The sequence below is a fragment of the Pempheris klunzingeri genome, chromosome 1 (assembly GCF_042242105.1).
Source record: "Pempheris klunzingeri isolate RE-2024b chromosome 1, fPemKlu1.hap1, whole genome shotgun sequence".
Classification (NCBI taxonomy): domain Eukaryota; kingdom Metazoa; phylum Chordata; class Actinopteri; order Acropomatiformes; family Pempheridae; genus Pempheris; species Pempheris klunzingeri.
The window spans coordinates 16,560,606-16,585,147 of NC_092012.1; the positions used below are offsets into that span (position 1 = coordinate 16,560,606).

At 42.5% G+C, this 24,542-nt stretch overlaps 2 protein-coding genes across 3 annotated transcripts; one reads left to right on the top strand and one right to left on the bottom strand.

Moving 5' to 3' along the window:
• Positions 1 to 526: 526 nt before the first annotated feature.
• Positions 527 to 7,373, top strand: vrk3 (VRK serine/threonine kinase 3). 2 transcript variants are annotated; one of them, XM_070828569.1, is made up of 16 exons: positions 527 to 566; positions 1,469 to 1,697; positions 2,112 to 2,234; positions 2,375 to 2,497; positions 2,616 to 2,765; positions 2,996 to 3,148; positions 4,045 to 4,088; positions 4,316 to 4,382; positions 4,790 to 4,874; positions 5,023 to 5,125; positions 5,269 to 5,361; positions 5,450 to 5,582; positions 5,959 to 6,076; positions 6,247 to 6,305; positions 6,393 to 6,529; positions 6,987 to 7,373. In XM_070828569.1, the coding sequence occupies exons 2-15, from the start codon at positions 1,478 to 1,480 to the stop codon at positions 6,527 to 6,529; spliced, it is 1,608 nt and encodes a 535-aa protein (XP_070684670.1). In that variant the 5' UTR covers positions 527 to 566; positions 1,469 to 1,477; the 3' UTR covers positions 6,987 to 7,373. The 2 variants fall into 2 exon arrangements, with proteins under 2 accessions (XP_070684670.1, XP_070684671.1); XM_070828570.1 differs by having other exon boundaries at positions 3,002 to 3,148.
• A 2,620-nt stretch (positions 7,374 to 9,993) lies between these two features.
• On the bottom strand, positions 9,994 to 20,729 carry LOC139205730 (rho family-interacting cell polarization regulator 1-like). Its single transcript, XM_070836025.1, has 17 exons — positions 20,622 to 20,729; positions 18,036 to 18,120; positions 17,761 to 17,894; positions 17,543 to 17,621; positions 17,385 to 17,408; positions 17,206 to 17,259; positions 16,420 to 16,569; positions 16,210 to 16,273; positions 16,076 to 16,119; positions 15,860 to 15,985; positions 14,998 to 15,146; positions 14,785 to 14,893; positions 12,629 to 13,267; positions 12,314 to 12,549; positions 11,637 to 11,727; positions 11,459 to 11,552; positions 9,994 to 11,369 (listed from the first exon to the last, which is right to left on the bottom strand). Exons 3-17 carry the CDS (start codon positions 17,850 to 17,852, stop codon positions 11,299 to 11,301), a joined length of 2,022 nt encoding a protein of 673 aa, XP_070692126.1. The 5' UTR covers positions 17,853 to 17,894; positions 18,036 to 18,120; positions 20,622 to 20,729; the 3' UTR covers positions 9,994 to 11,298.
• Positions 20,730 to 24,542: the final 3,813 nt, after the last annotated feature.

Consider the following 24,542-nt stretch of genomic DNA (forward strand, 5'->3'; position numbering starts at 1 on the left):
AAAATGTTGACTAAGTGCTGTGTCTAAGTGTATATCATGTATATTTATAGGCACTACAAATCTGTTATATATGGCATTAATGAAACACAACAGTATAATAATATTCAGCCCCTTGGTGGTTGTTTTTAATCATTTTGTAATACCAGAGCCTAAATTTCACATTTCTTTAGGTCGTCCTGTATTTATTTATAGTTTAGTTGGGGCCCATTTCCTGGCAAATCAGTGACTGGATGCAACTTAGAGACTCGTGTCTGGACACTGTGATCACCTGCAGATAAAAACAGCATGAAAGTCTCATGACTGTCAATTCATATAACTTATAAAATGATGTTGGCAAATGTTTTGAATCCATTCTTTTTTCAAACCACATCCTCATCAAATCATCGATTGTGGAAAACATCCAGTTTGTGTAGTTTTTCCTCTCTGAGTGTGAGACAGCAGCCTGTCTGCAGCCTGTCTGGCCTCCTGCAGGGGGCAGCACCTCCGCCCCAACCCCAGGAGTGTGTGACCGCTGAAGAAGAAGCAACACGGAACAGACCGAGGAGCAGGGCGGAGTGTGAGGGAAGGTACTTTGCGTTTGTTTTGACTACTTTAGTATTTACTGTTACGGTGTATTTTACCCTGGCGCTAGCTTTTCTAAAAGTCAGGGCTCACAACCAGATGGAAAACGACTTTCCGCCTTAAGCACCACATTTAGCTAACGCTGCTTTTTTAAATTGGAAAAAGTTTCGCTTTTATTATTAGCTGGAATTAGCCAGTTAGTTTGGTCATTGTAGCGTTTTTCGACGCACAAGTTGAAATTATTAATTTAGAAAACACACACGACCTTTAGCTTAAATGGCTTCCTCACACTGTCGAGTTCCGACTCTTTTATTTGTCACATTGTCACTACAGTGCTACATGTGTCTGGTGCTAATGTTATCTTCACTAGCTGTTAGGGATATTACGCAACAAACATGAGAGCAGAAAGGCCTTCAGCGTGAGATAGGTGTCCTTTTTTTCACGCGTTTTTACCAGGAATGATAATAAAGATCACGTTTAATACAGCTAGTTGTGTTGGATTTGTTGATGGGAGGTCAAGTCTTGTTGCCATAGGAAACCATTGGCAGAACATCTATCTCTATGGCAACGGACATAGTTTGACCCATGGACAGATCACTGTCAATACACTTAATTAATGCATCTGGTGTATTTATAAGTGGTCCATTTCTGGGTTGTGACAAGTACGTTCACACTGTCAGCTAGTCTGGATAAAATATGTACTATGAATGATATTTTTAAGTGATTTATCCAATTATTGTATGATAAAGAATCAGTCACTTTTCAATAATAGCTGGTTTGTGTGCGTATTTGTCTCTGGTTTCATACACAAGAATACCCCCAGAGGTACAAGGCTGCAGATGTAAAGTGATGTGTGTGTGATGAATAACGACGTGTGTGTGATGTATAATGATGTGTGTGTTTTTAGTCTTGCAGAATGCCTTTCCGTTTCTGCCCCCAGTGTGGCACAAAGTTGCAGCCTGGTTTCAGATTTTGTCCATCATGTGGGGAGAAGCTTCCCTGTGCTCCTGATGAATCGGGACCCGTGAGCTCAACGGCACCTTTAAGTCTCTCCCCACACAGAAAGGATGAAGCAGCAGGAGCACTTAACACAAGCCTTGCTTCAAGCACAAGCTCTGAGCCTACAGAAAGCAAAGGTAAATGTCTTGGCAGTATTTTGTTAGGAGTTACTTGGTGTTATCAATAGATTTTAGTCTTTGTGTGATATAAACCTTTGGATATGGTGGTGGTTTTACTGATGTCAACATAGTATGACCGATGTTTTACTGATGTTACTGAAAAATGCACTTTATTACTCCAACCAATCCATGGACAACTGTGCAATAATCCACATAATGTTTCCATCCCACCCTGTTGTTGTTTCTTTATAATTATTGTATTACTGAGTATATAATTTTTCTTTTTGTGTATTTAAGGTTTTTCTGTATACATTATGTTTATTTAATTTCTCTTTCATTTAACTGTTATACATACAATAACAGCGAACTTTCCCCACTGTGGGATCAATAAAAGTTTATCTTATCTTATATATAAATTCTGTCTTCACACAGCCCACATATGTATCGCCACAACTCCAATTACACGTCCTGCTCTAAGAAAGACCCGTAACTCCCTTCGTCTGGACAAGGAAGTAAAATTCACTCCACCTGTGGTGCTGCCCACTAATCCTGAAGGTAACTAGGTGGTCTGAAGCAGCTACCCTACCCTGCTGCACTGTTATGAGTGAGAGTGAGTGAAGGTCTAATGATCGATGTGAGTACAGAGGCATGCTGTAGCATGAACAACAAAAAAAGGCTATGGTTTGTATCAACAGATAATGGTGTTGGATTGGTTGGAACTCCTCCAAAGCAGCACACAGTCACTTTTAAACTTGATGCTGAGGTAGAGCCAACTATAAAGGTCGCTTCCTCTCGAGCTGTAAAATCCCCTCGACCTGGTGAGCTAAAACACTAAACAAACAAATCTGCTTAATACAGTCCTTATGAAAATGCAGTTTCTCTTCTGTTGTAATCTTTTCTCTTGTCCATATTGATTGTGGCTTGATGTGCATCCAGTCAGGGGAAAGGCAAAACTCTCCTGCCCAGAGGGAAAGAGTCAGACTGATAAAACAAGTAGGAAAGCAGAGGAATCAACCGTAGACGGAACTCCTGAGGCTGCTGTCTCTGCCCACGTTTCCCCATCACTCTCCAGATCTCCTATAAAAGGTGAGAAAAACATTACTTTTAAGATTATTTTTTTAAATGGGATTTAATGTAATGACATGTTAAATGGGCCTGTCCTTGTGGTTGAGTGATCTAAAATCTGTCAGTCTGCACTGTCCACAGTCAGAAAACACACACAAATGCCATAAAAGGACATCCTTTTACCAGGGCCCAATTGTAATATTTCTCTCATCATAAATGCAACATATTTTGTTGGTCATGTCTGTATGCAGTTACAGCTACAGGTAAAAGCAAATCCAAGAGGGCAAAGCATGCCCCTGCTGTGGAGCCGCTGCAGGAGGGTGAAGAGGTGACGGACACAACTGGCAAGAAGTGGAAGCTGGCGAAGCTGCTCAGTCAGAGCACAACAGAGCTCATCTACGAAGGTGAGACTGTATACATGACATCAGGGGAGATGAGAGTAAAACAAGACAGATCAGATTCAGACAACTTTATTATTCATCCCAAAGGGAGAGTTCAGTGGTTGATCTTTTTTTTTTTTTTTTTTTTGCAGCTAACTGTTCCTCCTAAATTGTGCCCAAGTCCTCCTGCTTAATTCCAATAATCTTTCCACACTTTGACCATTCAGACTTTTCCTGGAGAAAAAGGAAAAGGTTTTCAATAAAAGATTAGTAAAAGTTACACAAATTCACAGACATTAAAAGAGTTAAGCTTCCGTATTAAATGAATCCTTTGTTGACCCTGTTGGGCAAACAGTTCTGTGTTTACATCAAACTTAAGATGTGAGATTTACAATAAACCACAAATAAGGAAATGTGCATTTAGTTCAGATTCAAGTTGTATCTCAGGATAAAGGATTTTAATTATTATGCAGTGAATATTCACAGTGAAGGTTTCATAATCAACCAGTCAACTTGTCATGTTTGCTCTGCCATTTACAACATAACTGCTCTATCAAAACTAAAAAACATGCCAAAATAAACAAATTATGTTGTTGTTTCAGTGTTGGCTCTTATCAAAACACCATTTTGTTTCCTGTCTGAGTTATGAGTCAAAGCAAGACTAGTGCATGAAGTGCCATTCGCCTTATTACAGTCAGTGTACCAACAGAATGATTTTTTTATGGTGTAATTTAAAGGTAAAATGTTGCTTTGAAATGTATTTCACAGTCTCTTGGGTCCAGATGAATATTATTATTCATTAAATAATCAAAAAGACTGCTGACCTACTTGAGTGAAAAGAGCTGCGGTTGCTCTTACAAAAATAAATTAATGAGATTCTGTAATTTCACAATTGAGCGATCTCATTTTGTCATTTTCAGTTTCTCGATCCAGTTCCAAGGAGTTAAATCACATCCTCAAACTGGTACGTGCTGCTTCTACATTCATGGTTAATTTTAACTCCAAATCCAAAAGTTCTTACGACATGTGACTGAGGTGCCATGAATAAAGAAACACTCACTTTCCTACTTATGTGTTCATCAACAAATTGATTGCTATGTATTCTCTGTTTTCCCACAACCAACACTTCTTCAGTTCTTCAGTTTCCCTTAGTAGGACCAATAAAGTTTATCTTATTTTTCTTCCACTTAGGGAGCTAAAGATGGAAGAATCTTCAGTGAGCAGAACTTCCTGCAGAGAGCTGCTAAACCAGCATCTGGTGAGGGCTGCAGTCACACCGTGGCTCTTATTGTTCTGATAACAACTACAAGTGAATTCAACTTTGTTAAAACAACGGTAGCAGCAGTATCTATCTCAGTGAGTTAATTCTCAGTGTTTATATCGTCAGTGAATTAAGTTTAAAAGGTGACGAACAGAAACACAACCACTAACTACAGTGTGAAATAGAGTTTGAAAGTAACAACGGATTTGGAGGTTTCTCATGTGATCTAGTTACATTTATCACATAAAAGAGGAAAGCAGAAGTGGACAAGGCCGTGTTCAACAGGAGCCTCATCAGGCTATCATCAACCCCCTTTAGATTATATTGTGTTTTGTCAGGAGTGTAACGTCACAGTTGTACCACACATGATAATCCTCCTATTAAAACCTGTTGTCTCTCTCTAGTGGACAAATGGATCAAACAAAAGAAGATGGATTTTCTAGGAATTCCTTCGTGTGTTGGCTTTGGTCTCCGTGCAGATTCTCACAGGTCTGTAATTTACACATACTGTGTGTGTGTGTGTGTGTGTGTGTGTGTGTGTGTGTGTGTGTGTGTGTGTGTGTGTGTGTTTATCTGTGGTTTTTATATTAACTTGAGGTTCTGCTATATGTGTTTTTTTTTGGTTTTTTTTTTACAGGTTTCTGATTTTTCCCAATATGGGTCAGTCTCTCCAGCAGGTCATGGAGGAAGAAGATGAGCTTCTGTCTGAGAAATCTGTTCTTCAGCTCGCCTGTAGAATAGTGAGTAGGATGGCAGGAATGTTTTTCAGACAATATTTTTGATCTTAGTCCCCAAAAAAACCTACATGATCCAGAACTCGTAGAGAACTGCGAGTCCCCCTCGCTTGATAAACCAACGTAACGTTTCCTTCTCTTCTCTGCAGTTAGATGTGCTGCAGTTTATCCATTCAAACGAATATGTTCACGCCGATATTAATGCAGAAAACATTTACATCAAACCAGGCCTGAATTCACAGGTGAGAAATACTCTGAAGAACAATCTGTCAATATCCAAGATCGAAATGTGTTTTACGCTGACCACTCTTTGCTTCTGTGTGTGGTTAGGTGTACCTAGTAGGGTACTGCCATGCCTTCAGGTACTGTCCAGGTGGCCAACATGTGGAGTACCGTGAAGCCAGCAGAACGCCACATGAGGGCACCTTAGAGTTTATCAGCCTGGACGCACATAAGGGAGCAGGTGAGTCACTCCTGCGCTTCACTGATTCCTCGTTCCACTAATGTCAGTGAATCAGATGCAGTTTTGCTCTATAAGCTACTGTTAACCAAACGCCACCAGATTTATAGTTGGAGAACCACACTCCTCCCACAGTCCATCTGTCTGCAGAGCCACCAGGCAGGCATGCACACACACACACACACACACACACACACACACACACACACACACACTCACAGGCTTCACATAATAAGACTGATCTGATTTCAGTGAAAAGGGTTCTTTCAGCATTTGACAAATAAGTTGATATGTACATATGAGGATTGCTTTGTGGTGTTAGGGAAAACAGATGTGGTCACAGCTGTGTGTGTGTGTGTGTGTGTGTGTGTGTTTTAAGCTCCGTCTCGACGCAGTGATCTGCAGTCTCTGGGTTACTGCATGCTGCGTTGGCACACAGGGACGCTGCCGTGGGCCGTCCTCACTCAGCCGGACCAGGTAGCCTCACAGAAACAGAGGTGAGAGAATTTATCATCACTGGGATTTTTAATATCGACACACACCTTTTAAACACAATAGAAACCCTGAATTGTATCTAATTTCTGCTGCATGCCTGCATTACATAAGCCTCTATGGTTAAGCTAGTAGTACAGTCACCATTTCTGAATTATATATGTTGTCATTTTAGGTACATGGAGGATGTTCCTGCACTGTTGAGTGACTGCTTTGGGAAGAAGAGTGTTTCCAGTGAGTTAAGTTAAATCTTTGTTATGTAACAAGTGTGTGTGATTTCCCGTCGCTGATATATTTACGTATGTGTGTGTCATGATGTAGGTGCATTTCAAAAGTACCTGGCTGCAGTGACGGCTCTGCAGTACTCTGAGGAGCCGGACTACTCGGCGCTGAAGGCCGTACTCAGTGCCGCTTTACTCCAGCTGGGGGCGAAGCCGGAGCAGCCGCTCAGTTTTTAGGTGAGGACACTCTGCAACTCAGAAACAGTTCTGTACACATGCACCTTATATCACAGGTTCAGACACTAAGTTTGCATTAAATGTACTCTGCAGAATATTTAATTTTTTTTTTTTTTCTTTTCTTAATGAAGAAGAGATTTCGCTCCAAGGTGTTGGCACTTAAAGCCTTGGTGCAGTGACATGTTTTGCTTTGGGTTTTATATTTTTGGTAGTTTTCATGTGAAAAGACGCTATAAAGAGATATTGTGGCCTTAGATTTTACATTTACCGCTGCAGCCCCACGTTTACATGGAATATATTTTTGACATCAAAAATTGGGTTGTAAACAAACTGTATTCAGTAGAGAAATAACTCTTTAATGAAACCTAAACTTCAAACGGTTTCCGCCTTAATATGTTGCTTTGTGCGTTCTGTGTGACAATAATATTAACATATGTCCACTGTGTTTTATTTTCAGAGAAATGGAACAATAAGAGGACAATTTGAAAGTGGACTGTTTGTAGCTTGTTTTATCATGCTGTGATTTATCTGTAATGTTTCATTGCACTGAAAGCAGACTGTTGTAGAGTTCGATATGTGTAAATGAAGTCAAGTTAATGAGTTTTGATTGGGATCATTTTGAGCCTTCACGGTGCTGTTGTGGTTTTTAAGAGGGGTTTTTTTTAGCATTTCAGGGACAAACCGAATGGGAGACAAGTACAAAAGTTTTGATGCACTGATTTTGGTGATATTGAAATTTTCTTAATTTAATGTGTCATATTGTTCTTCCACATTTCATGTGATTTTATGCATTTTAACTGGTTGCTTGTTCCAACTGTCCTGTTTCATAAAGTGCTCTTAATGATTTTGTTTTTCTTGTAAATGTAAATGGGGGGGGGGGCAGAGTTCACAATGCAAATAGTTTGTACGTATTCGAATCTTCGTACTGAATCAGGAATCACGAGGTCTCCATTGACCCGGATCCTGTGAGTCCTCTGGCTGCTGCTGCCTCCAGGTACACGAGGTGAGTCAGCGCACTCACCGGAAACACCGCAGACTCAGATGATTCGGTTGAATCAGTTCACTGACTCAAGTCAGCGCACTCACCGGAAACACCGCAGACTCAGCCACTTAAGGAGAATCATAGCCCTTCCCCCATGGTCATTTATTGACCTGATCTGGTGCCACTGTGGCTGCCTGACTGGGTCAAGTTACCATGGCAATTTGTTGTTGATCACCCCCCTTCAACCATTGAACCATTAACATACCCATCTGATTGGTAGGTGAGTCCTCCACCCCCCCCCCCCCCCCCCCCCCACACACACACACACACACACACACACACACACACACACACACACACACACCATGTCCCTATCCCACATGATCAAGCTTCCACTAAGAAAAAAGTGCCAAGAGAAGTGTGAGGTGCCAAGAGAATTAAGAGAGAAGGATTTATCTACAGAAGATGAGTGCACGGAAGACAAGTGATATTTGGATGCATTTTGATGTGGTAAATCGATCACAATCAAGATGTCAGTGCTGCAAAAAACTGATATCTATACATGGAGGAAGCACATCAAACATGAGGAGGCATTGAAAAGGTAAGCACCCCACTGTGCTTTTGTCAGACAGACAAGAAGCGGCAGCAGCAGAAACAGCATCAGAGGCAACAACAACATCTGCGTCTGTAAGCACAGATCCAGGAGTGTCAACCAGTGCTGCAACAGCAGCAGCAGCACCACAACCAGTCAGGCAGTCATCAATGGAAATGTTTGTTAGGAGACCAATTCAGTTTCTACAGCCCATCAAAATTGATGAAGCTCTCGTCAAAATGATCGCAATGGACTTCCAACCATTTTCCATTGTTGAAGACTGGGGCTTCAGAACTTACACCCAAGCGCTGGACCCAACATATGTCCTACCCAGCAGAGGTACGGTGTCCAAGAGGATGCTGCCAAACCTGTATGAGAAGGTCAGAGCAGAGCTCAAGGAGAGGATGAAGACTGTTCCTGCTGTTTGTCTCACAACTGACTGCTGGACATCAAACACCACCACCAGCTTCATGTCCGTGACTTGTCATTACATTCATGAATTCAAACTACATTCCAACTTATCGGATTGCTGTGTTGTGACAGAGCAGCACACAGCAGACACTCTAGCACAAGAGTTGAGCTCTGTGGCACATGAATGGGGCATTGAAGGCAAAATTGCTGCTTGTGTTACTGATAATGGGAGCAACATAGTTAAGGCTGTAAACGAGGTGCTGAGGTGGAACCACGTTCGATGTTTTGCACATCTCCTTAACTTGATAGTCAGGAATGCAATTCAGTTGCCTGCAATGCAGAACATTATACAAAAGGTGAAGAACATCACTAAACAAGATGTTCTTACGTGATGGAATTCAACATTTTATATGCGGGAGCGCTTCTTACAAATAAAAGAGCCCCCAGTCTGTACACTGGCTCTGGTGGAGTGGGAGACTCTGAAGGAGGCCTGCCACATCCTGAAACCCTTTGAGGAGGTCACTGTGGAGATGAGCTCAGAGAGTGCATTTTAGTTTCATAAACAAAGCACAACACTATTTATTATTTATTCTCCCACAGCTATGTGACAGGCTCAAAAGCTATTTTGATAGCAGGAGGGCTCCAAAGACTTGTTGCCCACAGACAGAGAACCCCAGGCAACAATGAGACAATAAAAGAGCTGGTCAACTGTCTGAATTAGAAGAATTAGAAGAACGTCTTGGACAGATCAAAAGGGTCCACAAACTGGCAGAAGCCACCCTTTTGGACCCACGCTTCAAAAAGCCTGCATTTGTAAATGAATGCAATGCAGAGGAGGCCACATCAAGAGTGGTGCTTGCAATGACACAGGCAGCAACACCAGCGCCAGCTCCAGAGGAGGACACACCTGCCTGGAGTCAGAGTGAGCCAGTGCCTCAGGTGTGGGCTGATTTTGAGGAGAGGACCACAAGCCTAAGACCAGGGATTCAGAACCCTCACACTGAGTCAATGCTGGAAATGAAAGGGTTTTTGGCAGAGCAGCTTGTACCCCGTACGGCTGACCCTATAGACTGGTGGAGGACCACAGCACCAGTCTATAAAAACTTGTCCTCAGTGATGAAGAGCAGGCTCTGGGTTGTGGCCACCTCTGTGCCTTCTGAGCGTGTTTTTTCTAAAACTGGGCAAATCATCACTAACAGGAGGAGCAGCCTCAGCACATCCAAAGTGCGTGAGTTGGTATTTTTAAATGCCAACATATAGGTGGAAGCACTTATGCATGAATGATGTGTAGTTTTTGCACATCAGCCAAAGAGCATCACAACACACCGTCTACTTAAGGGTTGTTTAAACATAAATATTTCTACAGGAAATGGTGGTTTCGCACTGTTGTTGTGAGGTTTTAATGTGCTAAACCAGACTTTCTCACAGTCCTCACTACGTCTTGCGCATGCTGATTAATTCATCACAACTGCAGACAAGTTCATTTTAAAGAAACCTTTATAAAGTTTAAACATTTCTGAACATAAACATTTGAACATTTCAAGACATATACAATTCTTTATATGAAACAGTAAATATCTCTTATTGTGCACACTCTTAAAGTAATTCAGAAAATAAACACTGTTAATCTTTTGCCTGATCTCTCTTGTCGTGGCATTTTAAACCTTACATCTCTGTCACTTGAGGCACTTTCTGAATGAGGAGGCTTCTGTAGAGCAACGGAAAGCATGATGCTGAAAGACTATAGCGCCCCTGTGAGGCAGCTTTTGTACACAGCTACAGAGCCCATGGCTTCCTTGCACAGGAGGCTAGCTTACACACTTAAACTGATCAGTTGAGCTTTTTATACAGACATGCTGGCAGTGTGAGGCAGCTACACATGCACGTTTAAATATAGTTTTACACTGCAGATTGTTTTTTGTTTGTAAAGACTCGACCAAAATGAGTTTGGCTGCCATCCTTCACTTCCATCCAAGTGTTTTAAACCCATTCCTAATGTCGCTCACATTCCTTATGTTGCTTTGATGGCTGAATGTAACTTCTGCACTCCATATGCGTTTCCAAAATATTCTCATTAACTGTCCCTGATGCCTAACATGAGAAGATCCTGTTGTTTTCCAGGGTGAATTCTTGGTTTGGAAATGACTTCATGTCCACAGCACGTCGATAATAATCTTCAGACAAACATCACATGCTCATGAAGTCTTTTTCTCTCCCACTAACAGTGGGGAAGCTCTGGGCTGTACACTGATTTAACACTGAAAATCATAACCTCAATAGTTTTTCAATATCCACAAATACTGATAGATTTTTAAACCTTGCAATGCGACTCAGTAAATGATTGTTTGCTTCTCTGTAGATTGAAGAAATCCATCAACTCGAACCTGTAAGAGGATTAGATCACTTCATAAATGCACTGTAATAAGGCCAAAAACAAGGCCGCTTTTAGCCGTTCCTGAAACGTATACATTTTGGACTCCAAATTTTCACACGACAGGAGCAGTTTATGAAACTGTAAACTATGTGGTGTCCCACTTCAATCCAGGCAACGTGATGGAGTGTATGATGAAAGAACAAGGACTGTGAAAGTAGTTTGGTCGGGGTGGGGGGCAGAAACCTCGAGGTTTATCGTTCTTGGTCAGAACAAGGCAAAAATATGTGCACAAACTCTGCTGTAATTGAAGAGCTTGTTTGTCTGAGCAGTAAGTGGGACATCCTCAAGGCCTCAGAGGGAGATGGTGATCAGAGTGGGACCGATGGTTTAGATATGGCTCCACTGCGTCTTCAGAAGACAGTGGTGGCCAAATGGCTGGGAGTGGAGGGGCGCTCCTCCTGGCCATGTGACGTGTCCTCCCCTGAAAGATTAAAAATAGCAAATTAAACTTCTCACGCCTGCAGTTCTGTTGTCACATGAACAACTGCAGCCTCCGTTGCTGACTCTCACCATGTTTTTCATCTCCCTTTTCCTCGCTGTGCTCCTCCTTTTCCTCGGGCATTTCCATCTGGCCCAAATCCTGCACATCCTCCACGCTTGACTCCTTTTTAAAAATAAGGGATTTTCTTCTTTTAACCTTCATTAACATGAAAATACACTTGCACAACTCGACAGAAACTTTGTTTACCTGTGATTCAGAGAAACGATCTTCATCCGAGTTCCTAAACCCTTCTGGGGCTTCCATAAGGATCTCTAGACCGTCTGCCTCCTCCTCTTCGCTACAGAGCGAGACAAAAAGGACAAACAAACACTCAAGTTTAAACCCTTTTAACAGTGTTTCCCTTTAGGTCGCTTAAGGGATGTTGAAACCAGCTTATCCCACACTGTCTGACAGTATTGTATAGTCCATCTGAGCTTGTTCAGTCTCTTAAATTAAGATAAATGATGTTCATACTGAAAACTTCAAACCCAAGACTCCATTGATGTATGGAAATATCTAGATGCTTTGCTGCTGGTAAAACAGCCTCAAAGCCTCCATGACTGGCAGCTACACCTGCATTTAGCACTAATCCAGTTGATTCAGCTTATTCAAAAGAAGCAGCAGGCATATATGCTTGTACTGTTTTAAACAAATCCTTACAAAACAAGAGCACTTAACACAAGAAAATTTCTCATTGACACTGTTTGGAGGGAAGCCTCTTGGAAAAATGTCAGAATAATGGAAGGTTTTTCTGCTCATTCTGCCCGTTTGTTTATTATAATGTGAAATGGGAATGAAAATGGGAATGTTTATATGAAAAGCTTAAGTCTTAGGGAGCATTCAATAATACTGGAATAAACAGAACCTGACGACAAGACACTGACCTTCCTCCACAGTAAAAGTTCTCTTCAACCTTTTCTTCTTCCTTCACTTTGTCTTCCTCTATTTTGTTTTGGTCCTCCTCCTGATGCCCATCAGTCTCCTCCTCCTTTTTTTCTCCTTCTTGCTCATCTTGCTCTTCTTCCTCCTCTTCATCAAGGTCAGAGCAGTTGAGAAAGTCAAAACTTTCGAGGGCTGTCTCGACTTCCTGAGTGAAACTAAAAGAAGTAGGAAAAGGAACCTGCGGAGGGAAGATATGTTTAAGCATCATCTTTACAATCGGCTTTACAAAAACACAAACGTGTCTGTGTTGAGCTCACCGTGGGAGCGTCCTCGGCTTGTTTTGACTCCTGGACGGACTGATGTGGCTCTGATGCTTCTACCGGGTGTCCCTCTCCTGCTTCAGAGGTGCTGTCCTCCGTTTCTGCTTCAGTCTGTTGAGCCTGTACTGATGAGTCCTCAGGAGCGTCATCTTTAACCTCCTCCGCTGAAATGCACACTTGTGGGACGCCACTTTCAGACAGTGCTGACTTCAGCGACACCGGAGTTACAGAGGAAACATCGGGGCATGAGCAGCCCAGGTCTGCTGAGGTCTCAGAGAGGTCAGCCGGCTGGACAGACGCTCTATCAGTCACATTACAGTCTGCACTACTCTCGCCGATGTGGCCGTGAGAGCAGGAAGTCTGCAGATGGCCGTTGGGCACCGCATCTGTCTGAGTGAAAACCTCCCCGGCTTCTGTCTCGTCCTCCTCTTGGTTGGAGGAGAGCGACGGCGTCGACGCGCTGGACTTGTGCGGCGTAAACGACAGCTGAGTGGTGAGAGGGGTCTGCAGCATGCTGGAGGCCGTCAGCCTCTGAGCGTGGTGAGCCAGGGCCGGACTGGACGAGTCATCAGAGGACTCAGAGGAGTTGGACCAGACTGTCCCGTTCTCCATTTCTCCCTGTCGCTTCAGCAAAGACTAGAAAGGACACAAGACACAGAGAGACAACATGTGAGAAATAGGCTACATTATCACTGTAGTGTCTTCATACAGCAGGACATGATTACAGAACACATTTGGTTATCAAATGACATCCAGAAAAAAAACTATATGCAGATGATAAACACTGCTAGCAAATTCATTAATCCAATGGTCCTCAAACTGTGTGTCATTCAATGAGGGGCAACGGAAGTTAAATTAATCCGTATCATGTGTGACTGATTACAAATGAGAGCGCTCACACGACAGCGAGACTTTCAATTTTCATGCAAAAAACTAGAGAGCAAGATTTTCCACTGGTTTACTGTGTTATGTATAAAAACCTTAACCGGCACCACAGTAATGTTATTTCAATCTTATAACGTTCATCTGGGCTCATTGTGCTGCTAACTTCCTGAACGCTGTAAAGGTTTAAAGGGGAACAGGGGACATGACAAACATTTGAGAACCACTAGATAAATCAATCAAGTCTTGGAGGAATTGATTACTATAATTTATATTTTAGTTATTAGAAGAACACAGTAAACACTTGCTGCTTTGAGTTTTATAGTACAGAATATATACATGTTTAACTTCTGTACAAACCATATGTAAGCAATGATAATATATCATTTTGGGCTCTGATCATTTAAGATTAGTCATTATTTGTATTATTTTAACACACTGAATGAATATCAACTTTTTTCACTCAATTCATTAGCAATGGCAGTGATCAATTAGTGATCAATTAGTTACAAATCGTACAAATTACCACAAGAAAAAATATCTGATGACAAACACATTTGGAAACTTATTGCGATACATTGATTACTTTTGATTTAAAGAATTATTGTTATGGTTTCATTTCTCTGATTTTTCTTCTATTGTTTTTTTACTTGTGCTACTATTAACTACAGGACAGCTACAACTACCTCCCAACACACCGACTGTACAGAGGTGAATCGGGGTGTTGTGTGGCTGAATTCACAACGCAAGGATGCCGTCCTGTCCGTCACAACATCATGGAACGCCTCCAGCAGCGAGCGGCTGTGTCGCGGCCCCGAACGAGGCACGTTCTTCAGGTGAGGTGAGGAAGAGGAGGGACATATTGGAGGTCTACTCAACCACTATTAAACAGCTACAAGGACCACAGCTCCGCTCATACATGCTGCTGCTGTCACACGTCCCACTACCTCTATCATTCATTCTCTGCGCATTAGGCACGCCACTCCCACAGCCACATGTCCTAACACACAGTCCTCTGTGAACGTCCTCACACACATCAGTGCTACCGCTACAGACAAAGCAGTTGGGAAGCAGCTGAAATAGAACAAGCCGGTAAAATTACAGTAATATTGGCCATCAGTAAGATAAATGGCAAATATACATTGTGTATATGTGGTAAAAACGTACAAACCCTCAATACAAATTATAATCTAGTGGAGTGACATAGCAGGTGTGATGGAGTTGTTGTTAGTAGGAAACGCTGATAGGATATCTCTTTTAAAGCGACTCACATAAAACACCTGCTCCCGCATAGAGGGTGTGTCCGGAGGGCTCTGATTAGACAACAGCCGTTTGGAAACTGTACTGGTGGATGATGTCTGGTCATCCTTGTCAAAAGGACTGGAAAAGACAAAAAAATAAAGAAGGGAAAAACAGATGAGAAAGAGACTAAAGGAAACCTGAATAAACATGTTCAAAATTACAAAAATAAAAGGTGTAAGTACCTCCAGGTGACCTCCAAGTTCAGCTTCACCGTCCCGAGGTCGTTGATGTCCACAGCGAGCGTCTGGGGAAGTGGGCAGAACAGGTCGAGCATTTCGCAGGACACGCTGCCCACCACCACGTGATTGGCCAGACTCTTCAGCTCCGTCACCTTGACAACCAAAACAAGCAAACCACAGATAGATGAGGGCGAGCAGAGACCCACAGGAGTTTTTTTTTTGTGAGAATATGTGAATAAGTCAAAGGATGGGGCTGGTGATTCAATGTATTTTTCTTACTGTGAATGAATACCATGAAAAGACCAAAACCAACAAGGATATCTACAAGCAGTATTAACTGTACAGCCAAAGCTTGACAGAGCTTTTTCATCTGTGTCATAGACCTCCATTGTTGTCCAAAAATGATTATAAGCACATTAATAAGCCACACCGTTGCACTGCATCCTGCTGCCATAAAAACTCAATAAAGCAACAAATATGTATTCATTTGCAGCTGAAAATAGTCCTCAACAAATGCACTACTTACTGTTGGACTTATATCTGTGAAAATTGTTCAGCCTTTTTAAAAATGAATATAACCCTGTAATTGATTGGCGACCAGTCCAGCGTGTACTCTGTCGCTAACCCAGTGTCAGCTGGGACTGGCTCCAGCCCCCCCAGGATAAGGATAAGCAATATGGATAATGAATGAATGAATGAATAAAAAAAATGAAACTGCATTTGTGCTTTAAGATTTATGTTTTGAGTCAGAACCAGTGGGCTGGAGTGCCAGACAGGTTAAGAAACTGGGCTTTTTATGGGATTTGTTTAGCATAAGAACATTAGGATTTATGCTGACCTTATCCTTTAAAGCTGATTTCATTACCTTGATTGACAGCAGTTCTGTGACGAGAGGCAGGAAGATGTACTCTTCACTGTCCCATATCTGCTTGTTGCTGACTTCCACGCGGCCTCGTAGCCTCCAGCGTTGCCGGCCGTAACGCATGAGGACCTAATGCAGCCAGAAACAGCCGATTTGATGCAGCGAATGCAAAGACTCCGTCACAGTTTGTGTCTACGTGCTCGTGTTTGTTGGTCTTACCTCATACTGGTCACCAGCACACAGCCGTGCAAAGCCAGCAAGGCCTGAAACATCCCAAATCGACAAGAAAAATGAGAACTGGACTGACAGAGTGGAGCGAATAGGAAGTCATGTGAGTCTAGAAAGTGACTCACCCTTCATCTTGACATGAAATTCTCCCATCTGGCTTTCTAATTCACTCTCAAGTGAGCACATGTGCTGTGAGACAGAGAGAGAGAAGGATTTAAATAATTAAACAGTGCTTTGATATGGCATTACATATACAGTAAAAAGCAAAATGCGTACAACCAACAAGTGCACGAGCTGAAACATGCAAGCACACTGGCCTGAGGTCAGTCACTTGCCTCTGTACATTCCCTGTAGCCCTTGTTGGCTTCACTCAGGCTCTCTCTGGCCTCCTTGCTGCCAGTAGCGGAGTTAAAGGCCGCCACCATCTTACTTGCTCCATCTCGCAGTCGCCGCTGTATACAGTAAGCATCATACAGCTCCTCAACCTGGAGGGGAAAATGTTAAATGGATTTCATGTTAATGACAATTAATATTAGCATGAATTTACTTCTATTCAGTGCCTTTGTTATTTTATGAGAAACTATCATTTTCATGTAATAATTTAAACGGCATTTATTGGTTTTTTTGCCACTCAGGAGCTGTGGAACATACTGTTAACACAGCAGTGACACATTATCACCATATAAGTAAACAGTTGCCTATTTACACGTCCAACAGACAGAAACCAACATTATTATTCAAGCGGACTCCATCTGACGAATGTTAGCCCAATAATCACTCTCCTTTTAGCTCTGTTTTGGGCTCAACCAACTCCTGGGTGAAATATCTGGCTCTTTAGCTGCTAATTGTTCCACTTTTAACCTATAATCAGCTGCTTGCTGCAGCTGGAAGCAATGAGAGCGGTGAGACTGAGCCAAAACTGCAAATTAGTGGGAAATCGAAAACCAAAACAACGTGCTGAAAAACACTAAAAAAAGCTCTGTAGAGTCAGGTGATCATTCTCTCTGGGTTTGTCACTACACATGACACTTTTCACATCACAAACAGCCCTTTGATCCATTGTGTTAATACAGAGTTTGAATTAATCATTTATTTAATCAATACTTCATGCACATACACACCTTACTGAGGTGGAATTCCAAGCGACGCATAAACCTCTCTATGGCTTTCACTTGCTAGAAAAAAAAAGAAAGAGATTTTTGAACTTGACAAATGAATACAGAAAGTCTCTCTGCCACCTTTACACTGCTTCAATGTCCTGCACTCATGTATGTATTCAACAGGTGTGAATGAAACTCACCTTATCCAGCTCATACAAAGAGCCCTGCAAAGGAAACAACAAGAATAAAAACATTTAGCATCACAAAGCCAAATTAACAGTCTGAGGAAATGGCAGACAGCCTGGTACTGAATGACAGTCAATACTGGCATGACTGGTCCAACTACATGAGCTCTCACCAGACGACCGTTCCTCTTGTTTTCTCTGGTCTGCTGACCCAGACTGTCCAGCTCCAGCTGGTGGACCTGCAGGTACGACCTGACAACAACATCCCATCACTGTTACTTCTTCATTTCAAGACTCAAAAGCAGCCATATCCTGTTGTATTCAGTGATATTCCACCTGGCAGCCGTCCACTGGAATCAATGCAAACAGAGTCTGAGATGTGTTTACTCACTGTAAGCCTCTGCGTAAGGCAGCGTACACTTCATCCAGCCGCTCAGGCTGGGGGGTTTTTGTGGGTGGCAGTTTGGTGGAGCCTGTGAACATCCTGCTTCCTTACAAGGCACGTTTCTCTTGGATCAAACAGTGCTGAGGGAGGGAGAGGCAGACAGAGAGAGGGATGGAGCATGGGGTCATTTCTGATAAGGCCTCCATGATAATTTCAGTTCATTCAAAACAGGCACAGAGGAAACCGGTATGACGGAGCAAGACAGAGAGACGTCTGCTCACCTGAGTGGAGGGAAATGGTCACTACTGTGGCATGATTGGAGAGTTGAGCGTAGCACTGTGGCTTCAACAAACCCAAGGACATGTCCTGTAATTACACAAAAAGGCGACTTTAGAGACAAAAATGTCCCCCTTCACCTCGTACCCTACTGTACCTGGCGGGATTTTTGCTCATGCGCTGTAATTATGAAGGACTCTGATGATTACAGAAGTCACTGTTGGAAAAACAGGGGGGGAGGAGGAGGACAGAAACCACTCTTTCACTTCCTCGGTCTGGCCACATTGTTTTGTTGAAGTCTGAGATGGTGAGCGACATGCACGCAGCAACCACAGTGGCCACCAGTGACAACAGCAGGGAGTACAGCCTGCTTTTGCTTCTCTTCCCCTTCCTTCCCTACTTCTCCACCCCCCTTCACATCCAGCACCAGAGCACAGGAAGTCTCATGGCTGACTCTACACAGGAAATTCTACACAGAAGTTTGGCCCAAGAATATAAAACCATTCCTTCACTGTGTGTGAGGGTGTAAAAATTGACCCTTTTTCTTCTCCCAGCTAAGCCATTAAACGTGCAGATTAGTGTGATGCCACAGTCGAGGGAAACTAAAGGAAGAGAGGGTCGTGCCTGAGCTAATCTAGTCACAAAAGAGATTACAGACTTAAACCACACCAAATCTGTCAAGCAGGAGCCAAACCCATATTAACACGTGGGATCTGTGAATAAGTTAACACAGGACAGAGCAACTGGTGGCATCTGTTGTCCATTGTTTTACACTAAACTCAAAAACAGGAGAGAAATTTGTCAGATTATAACAGATGGGATCAAATATTCCACTAGTTGGAGTTGCTGAGATGGAAAACACTCAGATTAAGGCTTTCTATGATCAAAGCCTTATTAGGAACAACACTGCTGACATGAGAATAAGCTGTATACACCCTGCTGTCTTTCTGTGTTTTCCTGCCATTCAGTGAGGACGTGGGCTCGGGGTGCACCAGGCCGGGGGTCCAGTTAAACCACTAATCTCGGCAGCACACTGGGAGGATTAACTGGAGTTGGTCAGGGTTAGAACGTGGCAGAGACAAGGTGCCATACCAGACAGCCTTTACGGATAAACCACCAACCAGCGTCTGCCAAACCTGCCCAGGGAACATGTGCAGGTCCCGCACCCTTAGGTGGGCGCTGCTACGAAAATGCAAATTCGCAAATTCTCCATGATGATACACACGTTACACACTCCCGACCATTAAAGAGCTGTACGCATACACGAAACACTCAGGAGACTTCCGCAATACTGATAACTATGAGTGATTTCCTGTCTGTCAGATGTGCTTTTATCCCTTTCCTTACATTAGAGATCATTAGCTGGATTAATCCTCCCCACAGACCAGAGCGAACAAAGAGGACCCTGTTTCCAATCACCTCACAAGACTGGAGTTTTGTTTAAAAAAAGCTTTTCATGCACTGGCTGCATGCTCAGGCACATATAGCCTGTTCCAGCTGTAGTACAGCTACATCAGACTCATTTTTATTCATTGGTTACTTATTATCATTTACTATGTGAACTGAATTTGGCTGCAAATAATGATTAATTTCATCGCAAGCTGTTTTTTTTAATCAATCAGCTGATTGTTTAGACTAGGAGTTGTCACAAAAAGTAAAACAAATGTCCACATATCTGACTTAAAATGGCAAATATCAGACAAAAGGAACAAATCCTCACATTCTGGGAAGTGGAATTAATCAATCCATGGCATTTGGCCTTGATAAATTACCTAAGGCATTAGTAAATTGTCAGAATCGATAAGCTGACTAAATGTTTCAGCACTAAAACTGTACTGGCAGATCAGCAGGACATCACAGTGTATCACAGGAAGGCATCCATATGAGATTTAGAGATAATAATCTGTGATCATCAGTTCATCCACTAATCAACTAATCATATCTCCACATAAGACTATTTTCAACGTACTTTCTCATTTTGGATTCACACAGCGTTACTGTGTGGCTCACACCGCACTGGGCCATTTTAGATCAGTGTTCATCCATACTTTGTGTGAGAGAAGGAAGAGGAGGAGGAGGAGGAGGAGGAAGATGAGGGGTAATGGTGTTACAATAAAATACAGCCTCCTCTATTCCAGATTAACGTGACTGGATTAACCAAACCCGGCGGCAGCAGGCCACTGAATCGGATAAACACGCTCACACATCTCTGGACTTGAAGTTAAATCAGAGGATGGAGTTCAAACAGCAAACTTTGGAGACGGTGTCGTGCCTGGTTTAGTATTCCGTCCATATCCCACCCCAGCCCCCGGAGCTCATCACAGGCCACAGAAAAAGTCCTCTCCCGTCCACACCAGGACCCCCAACGCCCTCCTCCCTCAAAGCACAGCGCCACCAACTCACGATAAACACCAAAAGAAACAGCTGGAGGGGGTGAAGGGGAGAAATAAGTCCATCACGGCCAGCAGGCGGATTCATTTCCAGAACATCTCAGCAAAGCAACTTCACGTCGGACGGACTCATGCCCATGGAGAGAAAAATTTAACGGGCTTCTTGTTGTGACCTTGGCGGTAAAAGCAGCGGCTCCCTACCTCTGTTTTACTGTCCGACAGCCCGGAGAACAGGACCGGAGGCTCATTTCCACCGCGGTGCTGCACGCAGTTAGCAGAGGTTTACAGTTATTCTGGGCGCTGTCCCTCTCCTTGATTTCGCAGTTTTTTGTGTCCACAGTGAAGCTGGCGGCGGGCAGCACAGAGTACTTCCGGCGGAGGGTTTTCACAATAAGAGCCCACACGGTTTCCTCACAAGGTTTAGAAAATCTGGAAACCAGATCTAGAGGAGCATACGAACGGAGAATTTAGGTTTTTGTCTATTTTTAAAAAATATATATATAACACAAAATCACAAGTTTTTCTTTGAGCCTATAAAATATATATATATATTTAAAATATATATATATATATCATGCCCTCAGGAAGAGCCAAGAGTGGACAGCCAGAAGGGATGTCACACTGAGAGCAGACAGAACTAGCCATAGATAGATTATAGTACAATAAAATGCTACAGTCATGAAGTAAGAAGACAATTAGATTAAGTGTAATGAGTCAAAGATGCAAAAGACAAGATGCAGAAACTCATAAACCATGTATGTACAGTTTTAGATTCTCATCAGGAATAGGTATAGTATTATCAACAGTAACACGATACTGACTGAGAACATTAGACTATTATATGAAGAATTGTAAAAAATTATACTGAGTGAAGACAATGGCTCCAGATAGCATAGAAATAGTTAATTAGTTTTCTCGATTGAATCATTATAAAATTAGCAACAATTTATAACTGTAACACACCTCTATCAGAACATTAATTATACAGACATTTATCTATGTGGTGTGTGTGCATATTAGCGTAATATCATCATGACTGTGACAACTGCTTGTTTACTTCTACTCTGTGGGAGTCCTCTCTGCATATATAACCTGCCCAGAGTATCATCATGTTTTGTGGATGCTACAGTGTGTCAGTGCTGACTTGAGAAAAGAAATCCACCAAATCTCTGATGGAGCAAATGCATCACCAAGCTGTGTTATATATACATACAGTCCCTGACAAAAGTCTTGTCGCTTACCGAAGTTGTTGGAACAACAAATAATAACTTGACTTGTAGTTGATCAATTGGAATCTGAAATGGCTCATATGAAAGGCAAAGGCCTCTGGATTATGTGTATTGTATCAAAATAAGGTTTTGTATCATTCATTGAGTTTTATCATTTAATTAGAACAGAAAGGTCAGATTTGGCTTGGACAGAAGTCTTGTCATGCCTTTAAATGATTCAAACAATCACAGATTAGAGCTTCACCTGTGACAAATATTGTAATTAACACATTCCCAGGTGTGTATAAAAAGAACCCCAGCACACCAGACCTTCATCTGAAGTGCAACCTGACCTCTCACAACATGCCAAAGATTCAACCACAGATCAAAGTGCTGATCATCAAGAACCTGAAGACCAAGTCTGCTGCTGAGGTGGCAGATATCTTCAGTGTATCCAAACGACAAGTGGAGAGGATAAGAAAAGAAACTGGTGAAGTTCATGACAAGCCCAGGTCAGGCAGACCCCGTAAGACAACTGTTCGAGAGGACCGTTTGTTGCTTCGACAGTCCAGTGCCAGCCCTTTTTCAACTGCAGCAGAGCTGCATGAGAAGTGATCACCAGAAACCCCTGTATCTCGAAGAACAGTTTGTTGAATTCTCTCACACAGTGGTCTCCTTGGCCAAATTAGTGCTCAGAAGCCAGCATTAAACAGAAGGCAACTAAAAAATCGTGTTGCATTTGCAAAGGCCCACAGCTTGGTGAAAGGATAGACAGAGGAAAAGTGGCAGAAGGTAGATTTTTCTGATGAATCATCCATTGAACTGCATCCCAAACGCAGCAAATACTGCAGAAGACCCGTTGGAACCCGCGTGGACCCAAGATTCACCCAGAAAACAGTCAAGTTTGGTGGAGGAAAAGTCATAGTTTGGGGTTACATCCAGTATGGGGGTGTGCGAGAGATCTGCAGAGTGGATGGCAAGAAGGTCAAGGTGCTCCAGGATTGGCCAGCCCAGTCACCAGACATGAATATTATTGAGCATGTCTGGGGTAAGATGAAGGAGGAGGCTTGGAAGATGAAACCAAAGAATCTTGATGAACTCTGGGAGTCCAGCAAGACTGCTTTCTTTGCCATTCCAGATGACTTCATCAATAAATTATTTGAGGCGTATGGATGCAGTCCTCCAAGCTCATGGGGGCCATACACGATATTAATTCTTTTTCCCAAGGGACCATAGCTTTATGCTGTGATGTTATTGTAGCATGTTTGTGTATTCAAAATAAAATATCATTTCTACCGTACATTTTTTTTTGTATGCGACAAGACTTCTGTCCAAGCCAAATCTGACCTTTCTGTTCTAATTAAATGATAAAACTCAATGAATGATACAAAACCTTATTTTGATACAATACACATAATCCAGAGGCCTTTGCCTTTCATATAAACCATTTCAGATTCCAATTGATCAACTACAAGTCAAGTTATTATTTGTTGTTCCAACAACTTCGGTAAGCGACAAGACTTTTGTCAGGGACTGTACATTTTCTGTAATGAGCTGATGTGACATTGTGCACTACTAGATCCTAGACTCATCAGGCTAGTGGGGCATCAGAAACCTATGACCAAGCTACCTTACATGCTTAAGCCTGCAATGTTTCAGATTTTATTTGAGGTGGCACAGTTTGGATCATTACACTTTCGTGTAAACTTATTTTGAAATGTCACTCCTCCAACCGGAAGCCATGTTTCGGGTTGTTGCTGTGGCAACAGGGATGTCCCTCAGTCTGTCACTGTTTTGTCGGCCGCTGCTTGTGCTTCGCTGGCGGTGAATCCAACGGGGAAAAAAACTGTTCATCATGTTTCCGAGGGAGCGGAAGGAGGAAAAAGTACCCACGTCTCCTACAACAATAGTAGACACCCATGGGTGGCCCAGTAAAACGTGTAGGTTCAGCTTTAGCAGTTAAATCTCTCAGGCGAAGCAGCGTCGCGGCCCGTTTCTCCAAATTTGAGAAGCCGGGGAGGAGGCGGCCGTGAAGGCAGCATGTGGCGCTTTCTCCTCCAGATTTCACACTAAACAGGACGCAGCAGCTGGAAAAGCCGAGCGCCGATATTTATCTTCCAGATTAACCAGTTAAATAACGACCCACAGCTGGTTGAGGCTAAACTGTGTATTTGATAGCACTTATACGATCATTTAAAGTGATGGTAACGTTAACTGGTCGATAGATCGAAGGGAGAGAAGTTAAATGCCTCTTAACTAGGGCTAACCCAGTTATCTTAAACTGTCACCAAGTAAGGTCAGTAGACATTACAGACCGATGAAGTGTTGAATCCCGTCTAACTGTCCATGTCTTGGTCATTTAGCGTCACTGCTAACTAACCAGTTTTAATAATGACTAGCTTTAGTTAACTAGGGTTAACTACTATTACATACCTCAGACACCATGAGCATGATACTGTCTGTTGGCATCAGCCAAATGCAGATTAGTAAATAGAGTAATAGAGCATTTTCCTGAGGAAACTGAGTAATGATCCTATAAAGTGAAAGAACCCCATTTCACTTCATGTGCAACATTTATCAAAACCAAACCAGGTAACCTTTTGGAAATGCAAAAGTGCATCTGAGGAGGGAGGTGGTGTTTGTAGAAAAGTGAGGGCTGTACTAAGTTTGGCTGACTGTACAGTGGACAAGTCATCACAGCCTGTAGTTTGGTCAGAGAGATGCTTAGCGTGACCAGCCTCGACTCCCATTTCATACTCAAAGAAAAAAAATTGGCTAAAAATAAAAAGGTAACCAAAATAGGACACAATTTAAGAGAAGTCAGGACATCCATCAGTATAGTGCACAAGCCCACTTCTGTCAGTTCAAGTACAATATGTTCTTTTAGGGAAACAAATGAATGAAGCTCATAATA